Consider the following 25,703-nt stretch of genomic DNA (forward strand, 5'->3'; position numbering starts at 1 on the left):
AGTTGTGTATTTGCAGGTAGATATGACAGAAGGCAAAATCTGCATTTGCTGTGATGAAACTCAGGCTTCCAAGTGCATGGAAAAAGAAAATGTCCTGAAGTTGGTCATGATCCATTCCTGTAATGCTGTTCATCTTTTACTCAAGGTAAGGTGGCTGAACGAGAATAATCAATGATTTTAACTTCTACTTGTTTTGCATAAATGGAGTTGTACATTGAGGATGTTGGTTGCTGGGGTATGCTGCCAGCATGTCCACATTCTGCAGCAGGTTACATGTAGCCTTATACGGTGTCAATCAAAGTCAGTGGCTACCAGTACATTACGGGGTTGCTCTATGTCCTCCTGAATGCTGCCTTTCATAGGACAAATGTACTCACAGCATACGCAGGTTGAGAGTGGGTTATAATCCATGTTAGGTAGAACAGTTATCAGTGGGTTTGTGAAATTGTGAAAGCGGTAATGTGGATGCACCTGCCCGCCCCACGCATTCCGCCACCAAACGTGGCTTCATCAGAGGTGTACACAATTCAGACCATGGTATTGTATTGCAGGGTTTCCTTGCTCTGTACCTTTCTAACATGATTGTAATATACAGTATATTACTATGCATCTGCACTATTTAGCTGTATATGGTTTTATAGCCTGTATTGCTTACTCTTTGTTATTGAGGTATTGGTGTGTATGTACCCTCTGTTATATGGGGGATTCCTTTTCTTTGTTTGAGTTCTTCCCATTTTTTAATGGTGTTTTACTTTTTAACATTCTGCACTTATTAAACTTGTTCACTTTTTGCATTCAGCAAGTGTTTTGTTGTTGTCCATTTAAATTCTGGATTTCCAGTGTATTTATTTATGGTCAAGCTGTGCCCTATTTCCCATAAATTTTGTTTGCCATTTGTCTATTCATATATGGGTGGTAGCACGCTTCCATTTTGATTTGGGTGGTGCCGTCTCGAATAGGTTGTATTTATGCTTAAAAAAGTTAACACCGGAAAGAGTCAGATGTGAAATCTCTTCTTGATCAGAGTAAATGTTACCTAGAGAGAGATTTATTCCAGGAACATGACTTATATAAACTAGGAAAAGGGGCATGGTCGACTCTACAGTGGGCATGCTTGGCTGTGTCCATTGGTTAGTGTTGGTCAATGGGCTGACAGTGGGTTGGTCCTTGAGATCATCAGTGGGGTTGGTCCATGAGGTCATCAGTAAGGGTGGTCCTTGAGGTCATCAGTGGGGTTGGTCCATGAGGTCATCAGTAAGGGTGGTCCTTGAGGTCATCAGTGGGGTTGGTCCTTGAGGTCATCAGTGGGGTTGGTCCATGAGGTCATCAGTGGGGTTGGTCCATGAGGTCATCAGTAAGGGTGGTCCTTGAGGTCATCAGTGGGGTTGGTCCATGAGGTCATCAGTGGGGTTTGTCCTTGAGGTCATCCGTTGGGTTTGTCCTTGAGGTCATTAGTGGGGTTGGTCCATGAGGTCATTAGTGGGGTTGGTCCATGAGGTCATCAGTGGGGTTGGTCCTTGAGGTCATCAGTGGGGTTAGTCCTTTCCTTTATATGGTGATCCTCTTACATCTAAACATTCCTTACATTCCTTGCATACCAGGGCAGGATGTAAAAGAAAGGAAACTGCAGCCATCTTTGATCTGTATCACGTGTATGTATTCTGAACAAACTATGTAAGGTGAAATAATATGTTTCATAGGCAATTTCCCACAATCGCCTATGTCTGAAAGTTAATTAAGTATTTGATCCAATGGCTCTCCTCAACAGGTTTGTCCCTGATAGTCTGACAGTCCGTTACCATTTATTGCATAGTCAGAGTGATTGTGTAGGGATATATTCCATTGAGAAGCAGAATGGAAGTGGAATGAATTCATGAATTTCCAGAAGGAATAACAAAGGAACAGCACAAAGCAAGAATTTCTTATAGCAGACGTGTAGTGAGCTGGCAAGTCCTCTTTAAAATAAAGAGCATTACGTTCTATGTGGGTGCATTAAAATAGTAAAAGTAATATTATCTAGAATACTATTATTTTATTTCTATAGTGCCAATCTACTCTACAGCACTAACACATCATTCAGCCATTCATTTTAAGGATTAAAGGGAACCTGTCACCAGTTTTTCGGCCTATAAGCTGCGGCCACCACCACCGGGCTCTTATATACAGCATTCTAACATGCTTTATATAAGAGCCCAGGCCGGGGGTATAACATAAAAACACTTTATAATACTTACCTAATGGTTTCTGCAGTGGGCCTTATGTGCGTCTACGTTGTCCGGTGCCGGCGCCTCCTCTTTCAGCCATCTTCGTCCTCTTTCTGAAGCCTGGGTGCATGACGCGTCTACGTCATACACACTCGCCGCTCCCGAGCAGGTGCACTACAATACTTTGATCTGCCCTGCTCAGGACAGATCAAAGTGCACCTGCTCAGGACCTGAATGCCGGCGAGTGTATATGACGTCGGACCCGTTATGCACTGCAGCTAGAGAAGAAGGAACACAAAGATGGACAAAAGAGGCGACGCCTGCCCCAGACAACGGAGATGCCTATAAGGCCCACCGCACCGCCCCTTAGGTGAGTATTATAAAGTTTTTTTTATGTTATACCCCCGGCCTGGGCTCTTATATACAGCATGTTAGAATGCTGTATATAAGAGCCCGGTGGTGGTGGCCGCAGCTTATAGGCCGAAAAAGTGGTGACAGGTTCACTTTAAAGTCCCAGCTTGAAAGCCTCCAGTCTCTATTGTTTGGTATTCTAATAGTTATCACACGTATAACCTATAAATGTAAAAACTGAAATGGGGCTCTGTCTGTTCTTTCTGCTGCCACATCAAGAAAAGAATCCTGTTGAAACTGGAACATTTGTTAACACAGTCGTAGGATATATCACTTTACGGGTGGTAGATAACTGATATCTTTTCAGGGCCAGAGGGGAGAGGTGATGCATGATACAAGAATTCAAAGAACATAAAAGACAATATCTGTGGCATGTCCTTCCCCCTCTGCACCTTGACCAGGTATAGTCAGTTTTGTCCAGTTTGGTGTACACTGTTATTTAGTAAAAGCATCATTATACTTCCAAAATGTCACAGAGCTGTAATACAGCAATATATTGACCTTGTGACATTAGCAGTGCTGCAGTAACGGTGTTACCAGAATGGTAATAGTTGGAGTGCTGCAGTTTAATGTTGTTGAGTTTACGTATCATATAATGAAAGCAAACATCATCGAGTGATCGAAGTGACACCTTTAGCATTGGAGAAATACTGTATATCTCATGTTAACTGCAAAAATCCTGAGAAAAGGAGGCAATTTGTTAGTTCGCAAATTTTATATACCAGTCTTAAACAGAAGTCCACTTGAATAATATACAAAATATATTAAGAAACACACTCCTCCTAATGAATTTGGTAGTTTTTTTTGGCTGTCTGTGCCCCACAAACAGTTATATACTGCTGTAGCATTCAGCTATACTTTACCTTCATTTTTGCTGTAAATCATAGTAAATTTGTCATGCCATCGTTGGGACCCATTCCACCACCTAAGCTAAAGTTCTTAGAAAACATAGCTTTCCATATGACTTTACTATCAGTGCTTTTTAGCTCTCACCAGCTAATCACGCAGAGTGAAATCTGGTAGAAGACTATGTTTGACTCCTTGGGGAGACCGATGAATATAGTGTTCACAAAATGATATATTCATTAGTCTATATATATTATTTTTATAAAGAGTTGCATTCGGAACCCTGGGTTGTTTGTAGGCTGTCACTAACAGCTATCCTGTATGTATGGCCAACCTTAAAGGGGTTGTCCACTACTAGGACAACCCATTCTGTTTCCATATGTTTCCCTCAGGTAAAATAATAAAGCCTATACTTACCACCCCTACCGGTGCCCTTCCAGCGGTTCTGGGTCTCATGTGACATTGTGATGTCACGCAAGCCCCACGTCGAATCAGCTCTGGCTTTTGTCTCCCCGCCTTAAGACCAAATGTGTTAGTAAAGGAAACTGCGCTCACTTCTTGTTGATTGCTTGTTTGGCCCGAAGGTGGGGAGACAGAAGGCAGCGCTGACGTCACAATATCACATAAGCCCAAGAAACGCTGGAAGGGCACCGGTAGGAGAGGTGAGTATAGGCTTTATTAATTTACCTGACAGAAACATGTGAAATTAGAAGGGGTTGTCCTAGTAGTGGACAACCCCCTTCCAGACAAGGTAAGTCACAATAATAGTACAATAGACCAGATATTAATATAAACTGGGCCCACTACAGGTCAATAGAAAATATGTACAGATATGATAAAGTCATAGAAAGAAGAGACCAATGGTAAGGCCACAAGAATAGATCATAAACAGGGATAAAATGGCCTAAATCGCAACTGCACGGTGGTCCAGCTGGGACCCACCATAAATAAAGTGCACATAGGGGTACCTCAGTAGTAAAAAAGCATAATGATAATAGGGGGGAAACTAAAGTATCAGCTTCCTCCAAAAGATTCCTTTTGGTTAATTGGTAAAGTAAACAACACTAATGGTTAATATAACCTTATAGAGTCATGTGCAGAAAAAATACATACTGTAGCTCATAAAGTGGTCCCCCCACCATCCATGTTGACTCACTTCATTTACTAGGTAATTATGCGCACTCCACTTTATATGTTGTATCCAGCATGGTTCACCATGTTACTGATATCCCATCATTTATTGTACCTCTTTTTTTGACTCTCCTTTTGTGGTTCCCCTAATGGCTTGGCTCTAATCACTTTATGAGCTATAGTGTGTATTTTTTCTGCACATGCCTCCATAAGGTTATATTAACCATTAGTAGTGTTTACTTTACCAATTAACCAAAAGGAAACTTTTGGAGGAAGCTTATACTTTATCAGATCAAGACAACTGCTGAGTGTTTACATTCTAAATACATCTAAACTTTTCTTTCAAGTTAACAACCTCTTTAATAACGAGTTTCCGCACTGTTATAATTTTTTTAATTCTTTTAATGATAAAGTTTACCCTTAAGGCTCCATCACACACAACGAGATCACTAACGAGATCGTTGCTGAGGCAAAGTTTCTGTGACGTAGCAATGATCTCGCCAGCGATCTCGTTATGTGTGACATCTACCAGCGATCAGGCCCCTGCTGTGAGAAATGGTCTGGACCATATTCTTTAAAGGTGATGTCCTGCTGGGCAGGACGCATCTCTGTGTTTGACGCTGTGTGACAGGGTCCCAACAACCACCAAGATCGTTATACAGGTCGCTCATCGTTACTGCGTCGTTGGTAAGGTCTGACTGTGTGACATCTCACCAGCGACCTCCCAGCGACTTACCAGCGATCCTTTTTAGGTCGTATCGTTGTCGGGATCGCTGGTAAGTCGTGTGTGACTAGGCCTTTAGGGCAGACATGTTGGCCTACATTACAGGAGAAACTATACCTCTATGGTCTGTCATATGATCGCTATCCAGATTTATTCTATACATAGTGCTAGCTATACTCTATGCAAAAATCAGTGATCTCAGACTATGGACTATGAGTCCCTAGTGCTTTGCTTTATATTTTTAATTTTGCACTAAACCATCTACAAAACGGTGTATTTTGCAGATTAAGATCTTGTAATTGTTAGGATGTAATTGATTCAGGGCTTCTGGCGACAATCTGAGATAGTATCTTATTACACTATATATTAGCCTTGTCAGGAACACATTGACCTTCCTGTTATATAAGACAACGAAGCTGATTTGAGTGTTATATTCCAGGAACTTGCTAGGCGTCTTAATTTACCAATAGGCAGTGCTGACATGGCACACTTAAAAGTCTAATAAAGGTTAGATTACTGCAAACTCCAGTACTATATTCATTGTTCACTTTCCCATTGTGCAGCTGTCTTCCCTGATTTAATGCTCTCATGTAAAGGCAGAACTTCATTTTACAGGTCTCAATATATTTTGCACCCTTAGAAAACAAACATGGTTTTATATTGAATCCATCTTTTGTCCTCGTGTTATCGGAAATTTTATAGATGGACACCATAGTGGGAAAGGAATCTAATAAAGGGGTTGTCTGTTTTGAAGAGTATCCTTTTAGAAGAGGGGTCCTATGATGATGACCTGTTTTTATGATTAACATTATTGATAAAGGAGGCTTTTTTTTCTCGTAGTGAAGTTATGGATGTATATACGGTAATTGAATAAAGTTATACAAAGTTCGAAATGAAAGGATAAAGCTCAGCTAACACAATATTTGAGCCCTTGATCAAATATTTAAAGCACCACTCCAGTGTTTTTTTATTTCACCTATCGAGTAGTCCTTTAAATCTACTGTAAGTCCCTGCCCCTGTCTAATACTCACCTGCGATCATCTTCATCTGTTTTGAGCGTGAGAGGTCACAACTCAATACAATTCTTTGAGAGCCTCGTTCTGGCTCTCATAGACTTGTATTGAGTGCTTGAGACATAACTTCTGACTTCCAGACAGACAGAAGTTAAGGGCACAAGATGGTGCCGTGGGACAGGAGCGATGCTGATAAAGGACAAAGCCTCCGGAGGGTGAGTATAAGACAGGGGGTAGGGGACTTAGATTTAAAGCACCACTCCAGAGCTGAAAATAAATGCTGGAGTGGTGCTTTTAAGAAGTATTTCACAAAACATACGCAGCACATAAGGCTTCCACATTTATCACTGTATAAGAATAATGTACATTACGACGCCCATAAGCTTTCATGGTATACTGTATCTATAATTGTTTTTACTTTTTCTGCGGATGTCTCTGTATAGAGAAGTGTATTAATCTATACTTTTCTTTTAGTAAAAAACAAGATGTAACAACATATACTGGCCAAACATGACCCTACCTATATTTTTTACATGCGCCTTATTGGCGCACAAGCCAAGTGTAGGGTGAAACCTACTGTGAGCATAATGTAGTCTGTACTTGCTACGTTCTTCATACGTGGTAATGTATTTTGTGATATGTTGCTCTGACGTTTGGCTGTTTAATGGTGTTGTCACATCACAATAGTCTGGAGCCATTATGGTAATCGGATGACTACTGTAAATTTGGCTCCTGCACCCCTGAGGTAGCTGATTATATGAAAATCCATATACCATATAATAGGTTCCGTGGGAATATATCGTTGTCACAGTCTTTGCAGACGGATATGTGTGAGTACAGATGGACAAAATATTGTTTTGTTTCCATTAAGAGCCAGTTAAAGCACTCCAGGAATCAAATAGATTGTTTCTGGCCTGCAATTAAGAACCGTAATAGACATCAAAATCCATCAATCCTCAGGGTATGCTCTCTTGGGGCAAAACCACAGCTGAATTTTCAGATGTAAAATCTGCTGAATTTTACAGTGTTTGTGCTGTTCTGAATAAGATCCTCCTGGATAAAGTGGCTGGCAGCAACTTAAAACTCTCCTTGTTAAGCACTATGACCCCATTGAAAATTTTTTCCCTGTACCCTATTCAGAGCAATAAGGCTTGGTTGCTGTAACTGTCACTATGTGTGGACGGACAACAACTGCATAGGAAAAAAATCCAAAGGGCTAAGTATCCCTTTATTCTCATTATTAGGTGGCACTAGAGTTCAAGTCCTCTTCCTTTCTGAAGAGGCTGTCTGCATATTTAATTTCCCAGAGGAGCATTGCATGGCCTATATGTCTTCTTAGGCTACTTTCACACATCCGGTATGAATTGTGCGGCTCAATCTGGCTGTGAAACCTATGCAACGGATGCGGCGAAAACACCGCATCCTTTGCATAAGTTTTTACATGCGGCGCGTCCGTTTTTTTCCGGTTGCGGCACGCTACTGAGCATGCGCAGTGGAAGAAACCGCATGCGGCGGCCGGATGCGGTTTTTCCGCATCGCGCCGCATCCGGCGCCCATAGGCATGCATTGAAAAATGCGCCGGATGCGGCGCGATGCGGTTTTTTTTTGCCGGAGCAAAAAATGTTGCAGGCAACGTTCCATCCGGCTGCGGCACCGGCTAAATCTGCATGCGGCAAAACCCGGACCGAACGCAAGCCCATGCGGCACAATACGGCACTAATGTAAGTCTATGCAAAAAAAAAAACGCAACCGGCGGCAAAAAAAACGGTTGCGGTTTTTCTGCAGAGCGCCGTATTGTGCCGCAGAGCAAAAAACGGATGTGTAAAAGTAGCCTTACTCTTGCTTGGTATTCTCCACAAGGAGAAATGTTAACTAAATGGCGCTATAATAATAAATAATAATAATAATAACAACCCTTAGACCACATGTCAGAGGCCTCTCACTTCAATCATACCTCCTCCTTTTGCACTTATGAGATGCAAAAACCTCATAGTGTCTAGTTTGGCTTCTTATCCTAAGTCATAAATGGTGATGATTCAGCTGATCATTCAGGTGAAGAGCGATAAGGGTTACAATATCAGGCAGAAATATATGCATTTAAGTAAAAAAAAATACCCAGAAGTTTTTCAGTATGCCCAGAAGTTCCAAACAAAGCAGCTAAAGTTGAAACTCAAAATGTACCACCATATATTTAGACAAAATTAAATGAGTTTTCCAGTTTTGGAAAACCTGTTCCCTGACTGCAGTTTGGGTTTTTAAGAACAAAATAGGCTTCTACAATCCCTCCCGTATCCAGCACAAAGTGTCTGCTGCTGCTCCCAATGTCTGTCATGTCACCAGCATGGTGGCCAGTGACTGAGCTCAGCGGCTCCTGCAGTCAGCTCAGACAGAGTCGCTAAGCTTATATATATATAGGCTATAGTGCTAGCGACGTGATGTGACGATGACAGACACTGGAAGCCGCACAGACGCAGATCTGGTTCCGGTGAGGGTGGGTGAGGCCCATTTTGCTTTTTTAAAGACAACATGAAGCCGGGGAAAAGAGATTTTCTGAGAAAATGGGTTTTCTGAGCTTGAAAATCCTTTTTTAGGCTATGTTCACACTAGAAAAATGATTTTTCTTAAGAAATTTCTTAAGAAATTTCTTAAGAGTGCACCTGTGTTAAAAAACGCACCAAAAACGCACCTGCGTTTTTGGTGCGTTTTTGGTGCGTTTTCGGTCCGTTTTTGGTGCGTTTTTACCGCTGGTTGCTCCCTGTGTTATTGTGCCAATTATCTATGGCAAAAAACGCAGTTAGCTGCAGAAAAGAAGTGACATGCTCATTCTTTTTCTTAAGAAAATCTACTGAAAGAATTTTCTTAAGAAAAAAACACAGTGTGTGCACAGCTAATTTTTTTTGCCATAGGTTTTGCTGGGGAATGTCTGCAGAAAGGTTACAAGAATTTCTCAAGAAATTTCTGCAGCAAAAACGGACCCAAAACGCAGGTAAAAAACGCAGTGTGTGAACATAGCCTAAGTCTTTTCTATCTTCTAAATAAGAATTTAGATAAGTGTATAGACTATAAAGTTTAGTTGGTTAATTCTTTACCATTTGTAGCTCTACAATAACACGTTTCCCATACAGTATACATCTTTCAGAGCGCAGACTTTTCTAATGCTTTCCTTTTTACAGCATGCACTGGATCTTACATTTACTGAACAGAATTTTCTTCTTCCGGTAGAAAGTGTTCTTTGCCCTTTGTGCCTTGAATGCGTTGACGACCACTGTGTGCCTAGTAGCAGCTGCCTTACGTTACCTGCAACTCCTAACTACTAGAAGACCCTGCACAGTAAGTGAGTGGAAAGTTTACTAACATATATTTGTAAATGTATTGTATTAATAACTGATGATTGAGCATATATTACACATCTACGTAAAAGAAATCTGAGGGCAGCATGACAAAGCAGCAGATACCCTGATTCCAGCGATGTGTCACTTACAGAGCTTCGTGCTATCATTTTGATAACAGCAAAGTTTAATCTATTACAGATTCAGCAGTTATCTGAATACTGAGCTCTGTATAACCCCACCAACACCTGATTGGCAGCTTTCTATGTCACTCTGAATTGGCAGAAAGTTGCTAATCAGTGGTGGGGTTACACAGAGCTCAAGAATATGGAGGACTGTATAGCAACAGGTTTACTAGCCCTCTAGCGATAATCTCTTGCTAATTGAGGGGGTTGGAAAATACTCTTCTCAATCTGAGTGTTTGTTCCCCCCCCCTTACCTTCCCGGTTAAAATTATTAGGAAGTGAGCAGCCAGCCACCGCTCTGACTCCCTCTTGATGTTCAATTCATCCAAAGATGGGAACAGTGAAGTTGGTGCTGATTGGGCGCAAAGTTCGCTTGACAACATCTTATGTGTGTTTATTTTAGCAAGAACAGACACTTGACCCAGTAGTAGACAGCCCCTTTAAATAGTGAGTCAGCCCTGTAAGTGACACATCGGTAGTATCAAGGCCTCTGTGTCTATGTTATGCGGCTCTCAGTTTAGGCTAGGTTCACATTTCCGTTAAAATGTATCCGTCACAATCCGCGGCTATGGTAAACAACGGCATCCGTTTAGCGGATTCCGTTGTGTCCCATAGACTTGTATTAGTGGCAGATTGCGACTGATGACCTTGCGTTGCATCCGCTGCGTCGCGGTCAGTCGTTTTTTGACTGACCGTCGGGCGGGAGTAACGCAGAATGTAACGTATTTCTGGCCGTCAAAATTAACGCTTTGCGCAAGAATCCGTCGCCATCCGTCAAGCTTGTAATGGATGTCTATGGTGCTGGATTCCGTCGTAATCCGTCTTACAACGGAATGCAGCGCTGGATTCCGTCATGCTCTACTGAGCATGCCCAGCATGTTTAGCACACTCACTGGGCTGTCCCAAACACAAACGGATCATGACTGATCCGTCAAAAAACGGACGCATAGCGGATGTAACGGACGCAACGGATCAGTTTCTTCACAGGATTCCTGTGAAAGGAATCCTGTGAAAAACACATCCGTTGCGTCAGTTGACATATCAAAAACAACTGATCCGTTGCTGATGGACCTGACGGATTTAAAACAACAGGAATGTGAACCTAGCCTTAGGTGGGAAAAACATGGTGACAGAGATTCCTTTTAAAGAATAGGTCATGTCTTTCCTAGGTGACAATTATATATATATATATATATATATATAATATGGTGTTAGAGTGTATATATGTTGTGGTTACAGCTGCAAGTCGCTTGGGGTATGTCTCTATCAGTTTTGCACATCAAGAGACTGAAATTTTTGCCCATTCTTCCTTTGCAAACAGAGCGTTTGGGAACAGCAGTTATCAGCTCTTTCCACAGATTCTCGATTGGATTCAGGTCTGGACTTGGCCATTCTAACACCTGGATACGTTTATTTGTGAACCATTCCATTGTAGATTTTGCTTTATGTTGGAAGACATATATGGAAGACAAATATCCGTCCCAGTCTCAGGTCTTTTTTAGACTCCAACAGGTTTTCTTCAAGAATGGTCCTGTATTTGTCTACATCCATCTTCCCATCAATTTTAATCTTCCCTGTTTCTGCTGAAGAAAAGCAAGCCCAAACCATGATGCTGCCACCACCATGTTTGACAGTGGGGATGGTGTGTTCAGGGTGATGAGCTGTGTTGCTTTTACACCAAACATATCGTGACATGTTTGATGTGTCTCCCAGGTGGCTTGTGGCAAACATTAAACAACACTTTTTATGGATATCTGTGAGAAATGGCTTTCTTCTTGCCACTCTCCCATAAAGGCCAGATTTGTGCAGTGTACGACTGATTGTTGTCTTATGGACAGACTCTCCCACCTCAGCTGTAGATCTCTGCAGTTCATCTAGAGTGATCATGGGCCTCTTGGCTGCATCTGTGATCAGTCTTCTCCTTGTTTGAGATGCAAGTTTGGATGGACGGCCGGGTCTTGGTAGATTTTCAGTGGTATGATACTCCTTCCATTTCAATATGATCGCTTGCACAGTGCTCATTGGGATGTTTAAAGTTGTGGAAATCGCTTTGTAACCAAATCCGGCTTTAAACTTCTCCACAACAATATCACGGACCTGCCTGTTGTGTTCCTTGGTCTTCATGATGCTCTCTGCGCTTTAAACAGAACCCTGAGACTATCACAGAGCAGGTGCATTTATACGGAGACTTGATTACACACAGGTGGCTTATATTTATCATCATCAGTCATTTAGGACAACATTGGATCATTCAGAGATCCTCAATAAACTTCCTGAGTGAGTTTGCTGCACTGAAAGTAAAGGGGATGAATAATATTGCACGCACCAATTTTCAGTTATTTATGTTTTTAAAAAGTTTAAGCAATAAATTTCGTTCAACTCCACAATTGTGTCCCACTTGTTGATTCTTCACCATAACATTAACATTTTTATCTTTATATTTGAAGCCTGAAATGTGGGAAAAGGTTGAAAAATTCAATATTTTATTATATCTTTTCATTGGACAACAGTAATTATATAACACTATGTTACAATGTACAGTAGTCAGTGTGCAGCTTTATGATAGTGTAAATTTGGTGTGCCATCTAAATAACTGAACAAATGACCATTAATGTCGAAACCGCTGGCAACAAAAGTGAGTACACCCCAAAGTGAATATAGCCAAATTGTGCCCATTTAGCCATTTCCATTCCCGGTGTCATGTGACTTAGGCTAAGTTCACACTTCCGTTGTTTTGCATCAGTCACAATCCGTAGCCTTGAGGAATTACGTTATCCTGCAAAATATTTTGCAGGAATCCTGTTTTTCCCCATAGACTTCTATTAGTGACGGATTGTGACTGATGATGCTGCGTTGCATCCGCTGCGTCGCGGTCAGTCGTTTTTTAACTGACCGCCGGGCGGGAGCAACGCAGCCTGTAACATTTTTTGAGCAGCGCGATCCGTAGGATTTTGCTGCGCATGCTCTCTCTGGCTCCCTGCCCCCGTAACCAGGATACACATCGGGTAACCAAGCAATTCGCTTTGGTTAGTTACCCGATATTATCAGTGGTTACGGGTGCAGGGAGCCAGCGCTAAGCTAGTATCCAAGATAAATATCGGGTAACCAAGCAAAAAGGGCTTTGCTTATACCCGATATTTACCCTAGATACAGTGTGCAAGGAGGCCGACACTTCCCCACTCGGCTCCGCCCCCTCCCGCACTCCGCATGTGTACACACTCACACACACACACTCACACACACACTCACTCACTTGTCCCCAGCCCTGCAGTCCCCGCGGCATTGAAGACCTCAGCTTCACGGCCCCGCTCGGCTCCGCCCCCTCACGCTCCGCCCCCTCCCGCACTCCGCATGTACACATGCATGTAGACACACACACGCGCGCACACACACACACACACCTGTCCCCAGCCATGCAGACCGCGACACTGACGTCCTCAGCTCCGCCCCCCGAACTCCGCCCCCCAAACTCCGCCCCCAGCACACAACGGAATCCGACAATGAAATTCTTTCTTTGTCATCCGTTGTACAACGCATCAGTCACATGCGTCAAGCAACGCATGTGACTGATGCAAAACAACGGAAGTGTGAACTTAGCCTAAGTGTTGCAGGGTTTCAGATGTGAATGGGGAGCAGGTGTGTTAGATTTGGTGTTGTCGCTCACACACTCTCTCAAACTGGTCACTGGAAGTTCAACATGGCTCCTCATGGGAAAGAATTCTCTGAGGATCTCAAAAAAAAAAGAATTGTTGTTCTACATAAAGATGGCCTAGGCTATAAGAAGATTGTCAACACCCTGAAACTGAGCTGCGGCATGGTGACCAAGATCATGCAGCAGTTAATAAGACAGGTTCCACCCAGAACAGGCCTCGTCATGGTTGACCAAAGAAGTCGAAGCACGTGCTCAGCATTATATCCAGAGATTGTCTTTTCAAAATAGACATATGAGTGCTGCCAGCATTGCAGCAGAGGTTAAAGGCATGGGAGTCAGCCTGTCAGTGCTCAGATCATACGCCACACAATGCATCAAATTGATATGCAGGGCTGTCATCCCAGAAGGAAGCCTCTTCTAAAGATGATGCACAAGAAAGCCCATTATCTGAGACTCCATGTAAGCACTATAACTAAACTAATCATAAGAGTGCTCAGCTAAAAAATTAAGCAAGCACTGAGGAAAATAAATGGTAAGCATCATTTTTAGGTGCTGATATGATTATATTTTTTAGCTTATGACTTAACATTCTACTTTTAATAGAATATTTATTATTACAGTTAATTTGCACACAAAGCTGAGTAACTTTGGAAAGTACTTTGTTTACTTAAAGGGGTATTTTTATTTACAAGATCCTATCCTAATATACAGTAGGTATAATAATAATAATAGTAACTAAACTACCTCCAATTAGAAATGTAGTATAGTTCTCCTAAATAGCTACATTGCTTACCTCATGTGCAGGGCATCCATGGTTAAAACGGTAAGTAACTAACTGTCATTATACAGCCCCTGGCAAAAATTATGGACTCACCTGGCTGAGGATGTTCATTCAGCTCTTTACTTTTGTTAAAAAAAAAAAGCAGATCAGATTCATGGCACAAAACTAAAGTCATTTCAAATGGCAGCTTTCTGGCTTTAAAAAAACACTAAAAAAAAATAAATAATGAAAACATAATGTGCTAGCCAGTAATTGTTACTTTTCAAGACCAAACAAGGGGGAAAAATAATGGAATCATTCAATTGTGAGGAAAAAAATATGGACTCATGAAAAACAAACAAACAAAAGCACACTCCAATACATCACTAGTATTTTGTTGCGCCACCTCTGGCTTTTATAACAGTTTGCAGTCTCTGAGGCATGGCCTTAATGAGTGACAAACAGTACTCATCACCAATCTGGCTCCAACTTTCTCTGATTGCTCTTGCCAGATCAGCTTTGCAGGTTGGAAAAAACAAGAAAGGCAACACTAAATATGCACTACAGCACTACAAATTCCAACTGTACTTTAAAATTTGAGATTTTTGGCAAAGAATTGCAATTTCTTGAGCTAGCCCACCACGTCACGGCAAATCTCTTTGGGGCAGTCCTACTCTAAAATATTTTTATATAAAATGTGTCATACAGCCTCACATGTGAAAAAGTAGAACTGTTCTTAGCAGCACTTACTTTGTGTTTTTCAAGCCCGTACCCATGACTGAATCATGGCTGTGGGCTGCACAGGCCCAAGCAACTGCTGCTTGAAGTAAATAGCCTGTGAACAGGGTTTGATGACTGAATGTGAACAGCCACCAATTGCCAAAATCAAGACAGGTGGAATACAACCCAAATTGGGGTGCATGACAAGGTGGGGGTCAGCCACCGAGCAATACAACAAAGAAAAAACAGGAGCCTTGTCATGGACCATTTCCTTCAACTTCCACCAAAGATTGGATTGAGATCTGGACTATTTGCAGGCCATGTCATTGACCTTATGTGTCTTCTTTCAAGGAATGTTTTCACAGTTTTTGCTCTATGGCAGAATGCATTATCATCTTGATAAATGATTTAATCATCCCCAAACATCCTTTCAATTTATGAAATAAGAAAAGTGTCTAAAATGTCAATGTAAACTTGGGCATTTATTGAAGATGTAATGACAGCCATCTCCCCAGTGGCTTTACCTGACATGCAGCCCCATATCATCAATGACTGTGGAAATTTACATTTTCCCTTCAGGCAGTCATCTTTTTATTGTTTAACTTTTCTTTATGTAAATCCCATTTCCTTTAGGCGGTTTCTTACAGTTCGGTCACAGACATGGACATCAGTTTCCTCCCATTCGTTCCTCATTTGTTTTGTTGTGCATTTCCTGTTTTGGAGACATATTGCATTAAGTTTCCTGTTTTGACGCTTTGATGTCTTCCTTGGTCTACCAGTGTGTTTGCCTTTTAACAGTCTTCCCATGTTGTTTGTATTTGGTCAAGATTTTAGACAGCTGACTGTAAACAACCAACATCTTTTGCAACATTGCGTGATGATTTACCCTCTTTTAAGAGTTTACTAATCCTCTCCTTTGTTTCAATTGACATCTCTCATGTTGGAGCCATGATTCATGTCAGTCCACTTGGTGCAACAGCTCTCCAAGGTGTGATCACTCCTTTTTAGATGCAGACTGATGAGCAGATCTTATTCGATGCAGATGTTAGTGTTAGGAATGAAGATTTACAGAGCGATTCCATAATTTTTCCTCATAATTGAGTGATTCCATAATTTTCCCCCCTGTTTAGTCTTGAAAAGTAACCGTTACTGGCTGGCACATTATGTTTTCATGATTTTTTTTTTTAATGTTTCTTAAAGCCAGAAAGTTGACATTTGAAATTACTTTAGTTTGGTGCCATGTCTGTGATCTGCTTTTTTTAAACAAAAGTAAACAACTGAATGAACATCCTCAGAGCCAGGTGATTCCATAATTTTTGCCAGGGGTTGTATAAGTGGTCATAACCATGGAAATTTAAGCTGCAATGTCCTGCACACAAGGTAAGACAGACACAGCTCCTCCCGTCGTCATAGAATCTCCTCAGTAACAACTACCATCTCCTCTCTCAGTAATGGAATAGTCTTCACTGAATGCAGATTTTACAGAATTGAGAAATTTAATAAAGACTGATCAATTCTGGGAGAGAAAGAAGCAGATTTGTCTGTTAAGAAATATTGCAGATTTTTTTATTTTCATGTGTGCTACTGATCTATGAAATAAAAATTAAAACGACGGTTACACTTTAATGAATTTTGTTTTTCAATTTTACAAAAGGATGAGTCCCAAGTCTCTGTAGAGGACGCTGAAGAGCAAGATCGGGAGCCCGACTTTGAAGACTTTGTTCCACCTGCTCCTCCCCCCTCTTACTTTTCAACATTCTATTCGAGCACTCCCAGAATGAGTCAGAGGTAAGTGATATATGCTTTCTATACCAAAACCTTACGTTCACAGACAAAGGCAACACTGGAAAATGACACAAACACCTGTTCTTTAGGGGTATGCTAAGTATGCAAAATGTCCGTGCAGACCATCGCATTTGGCAGCAATTTTCCTTAACAACTACATGCTGCTCCCCACCTTACCAAACAAACCTACTTCACCACCCTCATCTCCTCAGAAGGTGGTGGATAGGGAAGGGAAGCAGAAGGGCTGTAAGTGCAATGTCCACCCCACTGCACTTGCAGCTCGTTTGCATAACAACTCAACAATAAATTCCTATAAAACATAAACTCAGATTTCTGAAATAAAGGTATGGATGTGTTCAGCATTACAATCTCAGATGGCATTAGTTTGTGGTATATAAAAATCTGATGACATATTCCTTTTAAACGCTCTTTTTCTTCTCAAATCTTTTTTCTTCTTTTCATCGTTATCCCCATTCCAACAAACATTTCTTGACCCAATCTGTTTTATAACTGCAAACCCATGTCTAATTTCCTTGAATGCTTGGTCTAGTCTCCCCTAAACCATTATATTTATAACAACTCTCTTCTTGACCCTCTACCATCTGGTTTCCTTACTGTCAGGATTCCCCAGGGTTCATTTCTTAATCCGCACCTCTTTTCTCTATACACCACCCCTATTTAACAAACTGTAATTAGACTGGCTTTTAGTGACATCTCTTTGCTGATGACACCCAATAATATACTTATTCTGCTGACATGACTACCGTATTACAAAATACCCGTGACTGTATGTCTCCTGTCTCTAACATTGTGTTCTCTCTCAATCTGAAACTGAATCTCTCCAAAACAGAACATCTCATGTTCCCTCCCTCTTACTCACCTAACCGAACCTGAAATTTCCATTTCCATGTATGGTGCTACCATAACTTCTAGGCAGCATGTCCACTGTCTTGGATGATATTTGACTCAGATTATTCCTTTGCTCACAATCCTGCACCTCAAAAAATCTGCAGAATCTGAACTTTTTTTTTACCTTCAAAGCTGCAAAAACTCTTACTGTTGCTTTCATTCATTCGATTAATTCTTGTCTTGATTACTGCACCTTTTCCTCTCCAAAGTATCTTGAATACAGCAGACAGGCTCATATTTCTGTCCAGCCACTACACCAATGCCTCCACCTTATGCCAGTCATTGCACAGGTTGTACATCTGCTACAGAATACAGCATAAACTGATCACACTCACAACTACTTTCACTAAACTGTCCACCACTCTAACTGTTCTATCCATTCTGCTAATGATCCAAGTCTAACATCTTCCATAATCTGAATCTCACACTCCCAAGACTTTCCTCCAGCTCACTTGCAAGCACGGCCCTCACTCCTCTTGTTTGAATTGGTGAATTACCCTATTTTTCAAATTGTAAGACGCACTTTTCCTCCCAAAAATTTGAGAGGAAAATGAGGGGTTTGTCTTGCAATCTGAATGTAGCTTACTGGGAGGTGGAGAATGGGCGTCATGTTTGCGGCTGGGGCCCATGCTGGTGGGGGGACTATGCTGGCGGCTCTGCTGGCTGTGTGGAGCAGGGCAGTGCGGCAAGTGTTCCAGATGCTCTGTTGACGGTGCGAGCTTCAAAAAAAATGGCACCTGAAGTCAGCTCCATATCTCATTTGCCCATGCGCCACCTCCAGCCCATTGACCTCCCAGCAGCGGACTTAAGGAAAATGGCGTCCAGACATGGCACATGCGCAGATGAGAGCTCAATCTGCGCACGTGCTGCCTCCGGACTCCATTTCTTTGAAGCCCGCACCACCGCCAGAGCATCTGCGAGTGGGACACCCTCCACACCGTACTGTTCCACACAGGCCCTACAGCCAGGACACACCCCGTAGCTAGGACAGACCCCGCAGCCAGGACAGACCCCGCAGCTAGCACAGCCCCAACCGCAGCCTCCTGTGACGCCACTCCACCACCGCTACCGCCCCCCCATCAAGACACCACCAGAGTATAAGACAGACCCCCTTTTTTCATATTTTTTTTTTACATAAATTTGGGGTGCACCTTATAATCAGAGAAAACAGAAACGGGATCCAGCTCTTCAGGTGAAAGGAAGCACAGGCTTATTTCAGTATGCAGGTACAGCGAATAACATGACCAGCGCTACGCGTTTCAGGTGAAAAGGATCAACCTTGATCATGATTAAGGGTGATCCTTTTCACCTGAAACGCGTAGTGCTGGTCATGTTATTTGCTGTACCTGCATGCTGAAATAAACCTGTAGGTCCTTTCACCTGAAAAGCTGGATCCCTTTTCTGTTTTCTCTGATCATAGTGGGCTATGGCAGTGCCTATCCATGCTCCAGGGGAGAAACCAGGAGTGAGCACACACACACACGGTGAGCTGATAATCCTTTTGGGCATCCTATAATCCAGTGCGTCTAATAAAACAAAAAATACGTATGTGCTTTTTTGCAATGTCTGATATGGTTTGTAGATACATCATCTTAACTGTCAAGTGCTGCAGGATATGTTGGTGGTATATAAATAAATATTGTTATTCTACAGTTCATGATCTCATAAAATATGCTTTGTTATTTACTTTCTGTACACTTTAATAAATACTTTTTCCACCATACATTTTAATGAGTTTACTATTTAAAAGTTGTATGGTTTAAAAAAAATGTTGTATATTCTAATTATTAAATTGAAATGCTGAGAATCTTTATCAAAACTAAAAAGAAAGGCATAGCTTTGAATTGTATTACCAATAGTTCCATTAAATTGCGGTTAGAGCACAACCAACAGGGAATTAAAGATGCACTACGTAATTTAAAATTTGACCAGAGTGGACGGATCACAGTGATGTAGGATACACTGCTAGAATAAGGATTTTTATGCCAATGGTTGAATATAATGTTTATTATACAGTCATGGCCGAAAGCGTTGGCACCCTTGAAATTGTTTGACAAAATTCAGTATTTTTCACAGAAAATTATTGCAGTTACACATGTTTTATTTCCTTTGTATATATTGGAACAATAGAAAAAAGAAGAGGGAAAAAAAGACAAATAGGTCACACTTTCACAAAAAAAAGCAAAAGAGGGCTTGACAAAATTGTTAACACCTTTCCAAAATTATCGTTAAACAACTTTATTTCAATCATGTAATTCTCATTGGCAAGTAACAGATGGGGCAATATGAAAATCACACCTGAAATCAGGTAAAAAGGGGAGAAGTTGACTCAATCTTTGCATTGTGTGTCTTAGTGGGCCACACTAAAGGGGGCTTTACACGGTAGCGATATCGCTAGCAATTTGTAGCGATAGCGAGCGTGTAAGTACCCTCCCCTGTCGCGCATGCGATTGTTTTTGATCACTGCCGTAGCGAACATTATCGCTACAGCAGCGTCACACATACTTACCTGGTCGGCGGCGTCGCTGTGACTGCCGAACAATCCCTCCTTCAAGAGGGAGGGACGTTCGGCATCACAGCGACGTCACCGCAACGTCACTAAGCGGCCGGCCAATCAAAGCGGAGGGGCGGAGATGAGCAGGACGTAACATCCTGCCCACCTCCTTCCTTCCGCATTGTGGCCGGCGGCAGGTAAGGAGACGTTCCTCGCTCCTGCGGTGTCACACATAGCGATGTGTGCTGCCGCATGAGCGATGAACCACCTGGATAAACAGCCCTTACCGATTTTTGAGTTTGGGACGACCTCTCCATGGTGAACGATTTTCACCATTTTTGAGGTCACTGGTCAGTGTCACACGCTGCGATATCGTTAATGACGCCGGATGTGCGTCACTAACAACTTGACCCCGACGACAAAACATTAACGATATCGTAGCGTGTAAAGCCCCCTTAAGTATATAGAACAGAAAAAGGAGTAGAGAACTGTCTCAGGACTTGAGAACAAAAATTGTTGCAAAATAGCAACGATCTCAAAGTTACAAGTCCATCTCCAGAGATCTTGAAGTTCCTTTGTCCACGATGCGCAACATAAACAAAAAGTTCACAACCTGTGGCACTGTATCTAATCTCCATGGAAGTGGACGGCACAGAAAATTGATTAAAGGTTGCAATACAAGATAGTCTGGTTGGTGGATAAGCAGCCCAAATAAAGTTCCAGATAAATTTAAGCTGTCCTGCAGGCTCAAGGTGCATCAGTGTCAGTGTAAACTGTCTGTCGACACGTGAATGACATGAAACGCTATTGCAGGTGACCCAGGAGGACCCCACTGCTGACACACAGACATAAAAAGCTAGACTGCAGTTTGTCAAAGTGTTCATGAGTACTCTAAAATCCTTCTGGGAAAGCTTGTTGTGGACTGATAAGTCCAAAATAGAACTTTTTGATTAAAGCACATTCTACTGTTTACGAAAAATGGAATGAGGCCTACGAAGAAAAGATCATAGTACGTACAGTCAAATATGGTAGAGTTTCAAGAAGCACTTAGAAATGGATGGAAAAAAAGTCCTGGAGAGTTTTGAAGTGGCCAGCAATGAGTCCAGATCTAAAGGCCATTGAATACCTGTGTGCTGAGCTGTCAGTATGCTGATAAATAACACTGGGGAACGCAATTTTTTAGGAGTTAGGTCAGACAACTGTTCTTAAAGAAGTTGTCCAGTAACTAAAACTGATTTTTTTTTTTTCTGATAAATCTTGCTAATATGTGCCCCTCAACACATCTATTATGTTTTTTCAGCAAAATTACCTTTTATTGTGCACTAGCAGCACATGCTCATTGCTGGCTCCAGCTCTGATGGGGTTAATCTCTCCTCTGACTTCCTGTGTTCAGTTCCTACAAGTCCCAGAATTCTTTGTGGCTCTAGGGCGGTGTCTAGCTTATCTAACACACCCATTGTGTCTAATACACCCACTCTGCTCTCCGACCAAACCCTCCTCCCTGCCTCTTCCCAGTGGATGTGCACTGAGAGCAATCACACAGAGACAGTAGCAGCTCTACACAGCCAGGGGAAGAAAGTGTATGTGCGCGTATATACAGTGTATGTGTATGTGTGCGCGTATATACAGTGTGTGCGCGTATATACAGTGTATGTGCGTATATACAGTGTGTGTGTGTGTGTGTGTATGTGTGTGTGTATGTCATACTCACCTGTCTGCAGGGTCCCGGTGCCATGCCTGCTTCCAGCCCCTGTCTCGGTACCGCCGCTCTGGCTGTGTGCAGTCTCCCCGGGGCACGTACGAAGCTTGCAGGACCTGGCGGTTGATCACCTGATGCAGTCACCTGACGCATCAGCTGATCTATTCTCGCGGTGTCACCGGCTTTTTCGCGCCCGGCCGGCTATCAGCTGATCCTGCCGTCAGGGGACTTCATCAGCTGATTACCGGCAGCTCCTGGAGTGATGGGCCAGGATCAGACTCCTCTGCAGGAGCTGCCGGTAATCAGCACATAAGTGAGTATGTATTTATTTTTATTTTTTTTTCTACTGATGCATCAGCTGATTGCATAATCGGCTTTTATACAATCAGCTGATGTATGATGTGATTCACATCCTTTAACCTGACACATCATCTGATCGCTTTGCCTTCCAGCAAACCGATCAGATGATATTGAATCCTGATTGGACGGCGCGGGACCCTAACCCAGGATTACTGCGGAGGGAGGTTTATTTCAATAAAGATGGAGTCACTAATTGTGTTGTTTTATTTCTAATAAAAATATTTTTCTGTGTGTTGTGTTTTTTTTTTTTATCATTACTAGAAATTCATGGTGGCCATGTCTAATATTGGCGTGACACCATGAATTTCGGGCTTAGGGCTAGCTGATAATATACAGCTAGCCCTAACTCCATTATTACCCAGCTAGCCACCTGGCATCAGGGCAGCTGGAAGAGTTGGATACAGCGCCAGAAGATGGCGCTTCTATGAAAGCGCCATTTTCTGGGGTGGCTGCGGACTGCAATTCGCAGTGGGGGGTGCCCAGAAAGCTTGGGCACCCTTCACTGTGGATTCCAATCCCCAGCTGCCTAGTTGTACCCGGCTGGACACCAAAATAAGGCGAAGCTCACGTCATTTTTTTTTTTTAAATTATTTCATGAAATTCATGAAATAATTAAAAAAAAAAAAGGGCTTCTCTATATTTTTGGTTCCCAGCCGGGTACAAATAGGCAGCTGGGGGTTGGGGGCAGCCCGTACCTGCCTGCTGTACCCGGCTAGCATACAAAAATATGGCGAAGCCCATGTCATTTTTTTTTTCTTTTTGGGTAAAAAACTGCATACAGTCCTGGATGGAGGATGCTGAGCCTTGTAGTTCTGCAGCTTCTGTCTGCTCTCCTGCATACACTAGTGAATGGAGGATGCTGAGCCTTATAGTCCTGCAGCTGCTGTCTGCTCTCCTGCATACACTAGTGAATGGAGGATGCTGAGCCAAGTAGTTCTGCAGCTGCTGTCTGCTCTCCTGCATACACTAGTGAATGGAGGATGCTGAGCCTTGTAGTTCTGCAGCTGCTGTCTGCTCTCCTGCATACAATGAACATTTTGAATAAGGAAATGACATCAGACCTTTTTTTTTATTCATCAACAATCTTTAATGGCATTGTGCACTGACTAAAAATGCAGTGAGCAAAAACGCAGCAACAAAACACACCAAATCGCGGCAAAAACGTGACATGCAGCACCGCAGATGACAGAGCAGAGCAAGTTGGTGACATGCTCTGCTCTGACACATAGTGTGCTGCATGTCACTGTATCCACTCTGGGACTTGTTGTGCAGGTGACCGGATGATAGATGTCACTAACTTGCTCCACTCTGTGACTTCTGCTGCATTGTTCCAACTGTATACACTCTCACATGAACAAGTCTCAGAGTGGGGCAGTTATTGACATGTATCATCCGGTCACCTGCACAACAAGTCACAGAGTGGAGACAGATAGTGACATGCAGCACACTATGTGTCAGAGCAGAGCATGTCACTGTCTCCACTCAGGGACTTGTTGTGCAGGTGACCGGATGCTACATGTCACTAACTGTCTCCACTCTGTGACTTGTGGTGCAGGTGACAGAGTGCAGACAGTTGGTCCCATGCAGCAGGACAGGTGGCAGAGCACAGCGGTGACATGCCTGTCAGTGTCTTGCTGCTGGGAGGAGCAGATGATCACACTGCCCGACACCGGCCGCTCTCCTGACATCGCAGCAGAGCGGGCGGGTGGACAGTGTGATCACATACTTACGTGCAGGGGGGGATTCAGCTGAAGAACCCCCCCCCCCCTGTACTGCACACTGGCGCCCCGTGCCTCACCATCTGCAGGACGCCGGCTCCACACTGACGTCCTCCGGATCCTCCCCTCGATACTGGGCTGTGATGTGCGGTAGTCACCGCCCACAGCCCTGTGTGAGTGGTGCCAGCCTCCTCTGACGTACCCGTCTTGTTTGAGAGCCCGGAAATGCCGGGACGTCAGAGGATGCTGGCGGCCACAGCTCCAGGGGGTCATGTGACCGGCACTGAGCGTGCAGGATTGCGCCGCTCAGTGCCAGAACTGGAAACAGAAGCCAATGGAGAAAACGCCTAGAAAGGTAAGTAGAACTCCTCCTACAGAAAATTAAAAAAATGGGTGAACCACCCCTTTAATTAATTTTTGGATGCTGAATCCAGAAATGATCTCAGTTTTTCTCTATCACGTCAAGTTTTTGAACTATAGGATTTGTCTTCTCAAAAATATGTAAACTACTGTACCTAAAAAGTGGTTTTTTTTTTTTTTAAATAGTACAAATATGAACAAAAAATGAAATATATAAGAAATAGGCATGACAAATATGTTTTTTAGTTGTGACTACTCTTACAAGTTGCCACGTAGCTCTATATGAGTCGAATTGTACTCAGATAACAAGTCTTATTACAGAAATCAGTGCAATTGTGCTTTTATGGCAGGTAAGTTGAGGAGGAAAAACTTGACGTGATAGAAAAAAAAATGACTACATTTTTGGAATCGGCATGCCAATTTTAGTATAAATCAGCTCAAAAATCTAACTCAACAGAAATTATTTTTCAAATTGTTCCCCAGTGAATTATTTGGACAGTGACACACATTTTGCCACTTTTGTTGTTCATATTCGAAATACAATTATATAATCAATATGGGCGTAAAGTGCAGACTCTCAAGTTTAATTTCAGGGTATGTTCATATCCTAATTTGAGTAAGGGTTTAGGAATTACATCTCGTTAATATGTAACTGCCTCTTTTTCAAGGGACCAAAAGTAATTGGACAGTTTTCTCAAAAGCTCTTTAATGGGCTGCATGAGCTATTCCCTTGTTAATCCATCATCAATTATGGCTCTGTGCGCACTTACCGGATTTTGCCGCGGATTTTCCGCGGATTTGCTGCATGTTTCGCTGCAGAAAATGTTCATAACATCTCTGCAGTGAATCACCAGCAAATCCTATGGAGAAAAAAAATCCTGTGCGCACTAGGCAGAATTTGAGAGCTGCATGTTTTGCTGCGGAAATCCCGCAGCAAAAACAAGTGCATGTCACTTCTTTTCCGCAGGTAGCTGCGGGTTTTCCCTAATCTAATGTAAAAATCACGCAGGGAACAGCTTGCGGAAAAACCGCACCAAATCCGCACCAATTCCGCACCAAATCTGCAACAAAACGCGACAATCCGCATGCGGATTTTGGTGCGGAATTTGGTGCGGATTTTTTCCGCAGGTGATAATATCTTTGAGAGCCTGCGGAATTTACGCAAGGAAATTTCATTTCCCAGTGCGCACATAGCCTAAGCAGGTAAAAAGTCTGGAGCAGATTCCATGTATGGCATCTGCATTTGGAAGCTGTTGCTGTGAACCCACAACATGCGATCAAAAAAGCTCTCGATAGAAGAGAAACACTATCATTAAGCTGGAAATGAAGAAAAAAATCCATTAGAGAGATAGCTAAATGTTAGGAGTGGCCAAGAGATACAGATTTGATGCTGAAGTTTATAC

At 42.5% G+C, this 25,703-nt stretch overlaps 1 protein-coding gene across 1 annotated transcript in view; it reads left to right on the forward strand.

Annotated features, from left to right (window-relative positions):
* The window catches only part of ENTREP1 (endosomal transmembrane epsin interactor 1), a 146,648-nt gene that overhangs the window by 57,068 nt on the left and 63,877 nt on the right, over positions 1-25,703 (forward strand). The window contains exons 4-6 of the mRNA XM_075317836.1: positions 17-145; positions 9,552-9,659; positions 16,630-16,763. Of these exons, the coding sequence (XP_075173951.1) occupies positions 17-145; positions 9,552-9,659; positions 16,630-16,763 (371 nt within the window). The remainder of the gene's footprint in view (positions 1-16; positions 146-9,551; positions 9,660-16,629; positions 16,764-25,703) is intronic.

Source organism: Anomaloglossus baeobatrachus, chromosome 1, assembly GCF_048569485.1.
Source record: "Anomaloglossus baeobatrachus isolate aAnoBae1 chromosome 1, aAnoBae1.hap1, whole genome shotgun sequence".
In the NCBI taxonomy this organism is placed as follows: domain Eukaryota; kingdom Metazoa; phylum Chordata; class Amphibia; order Anura; family Aromobatidae; genus Anomaloglossus; species Anomaloglossus baeobatrachus.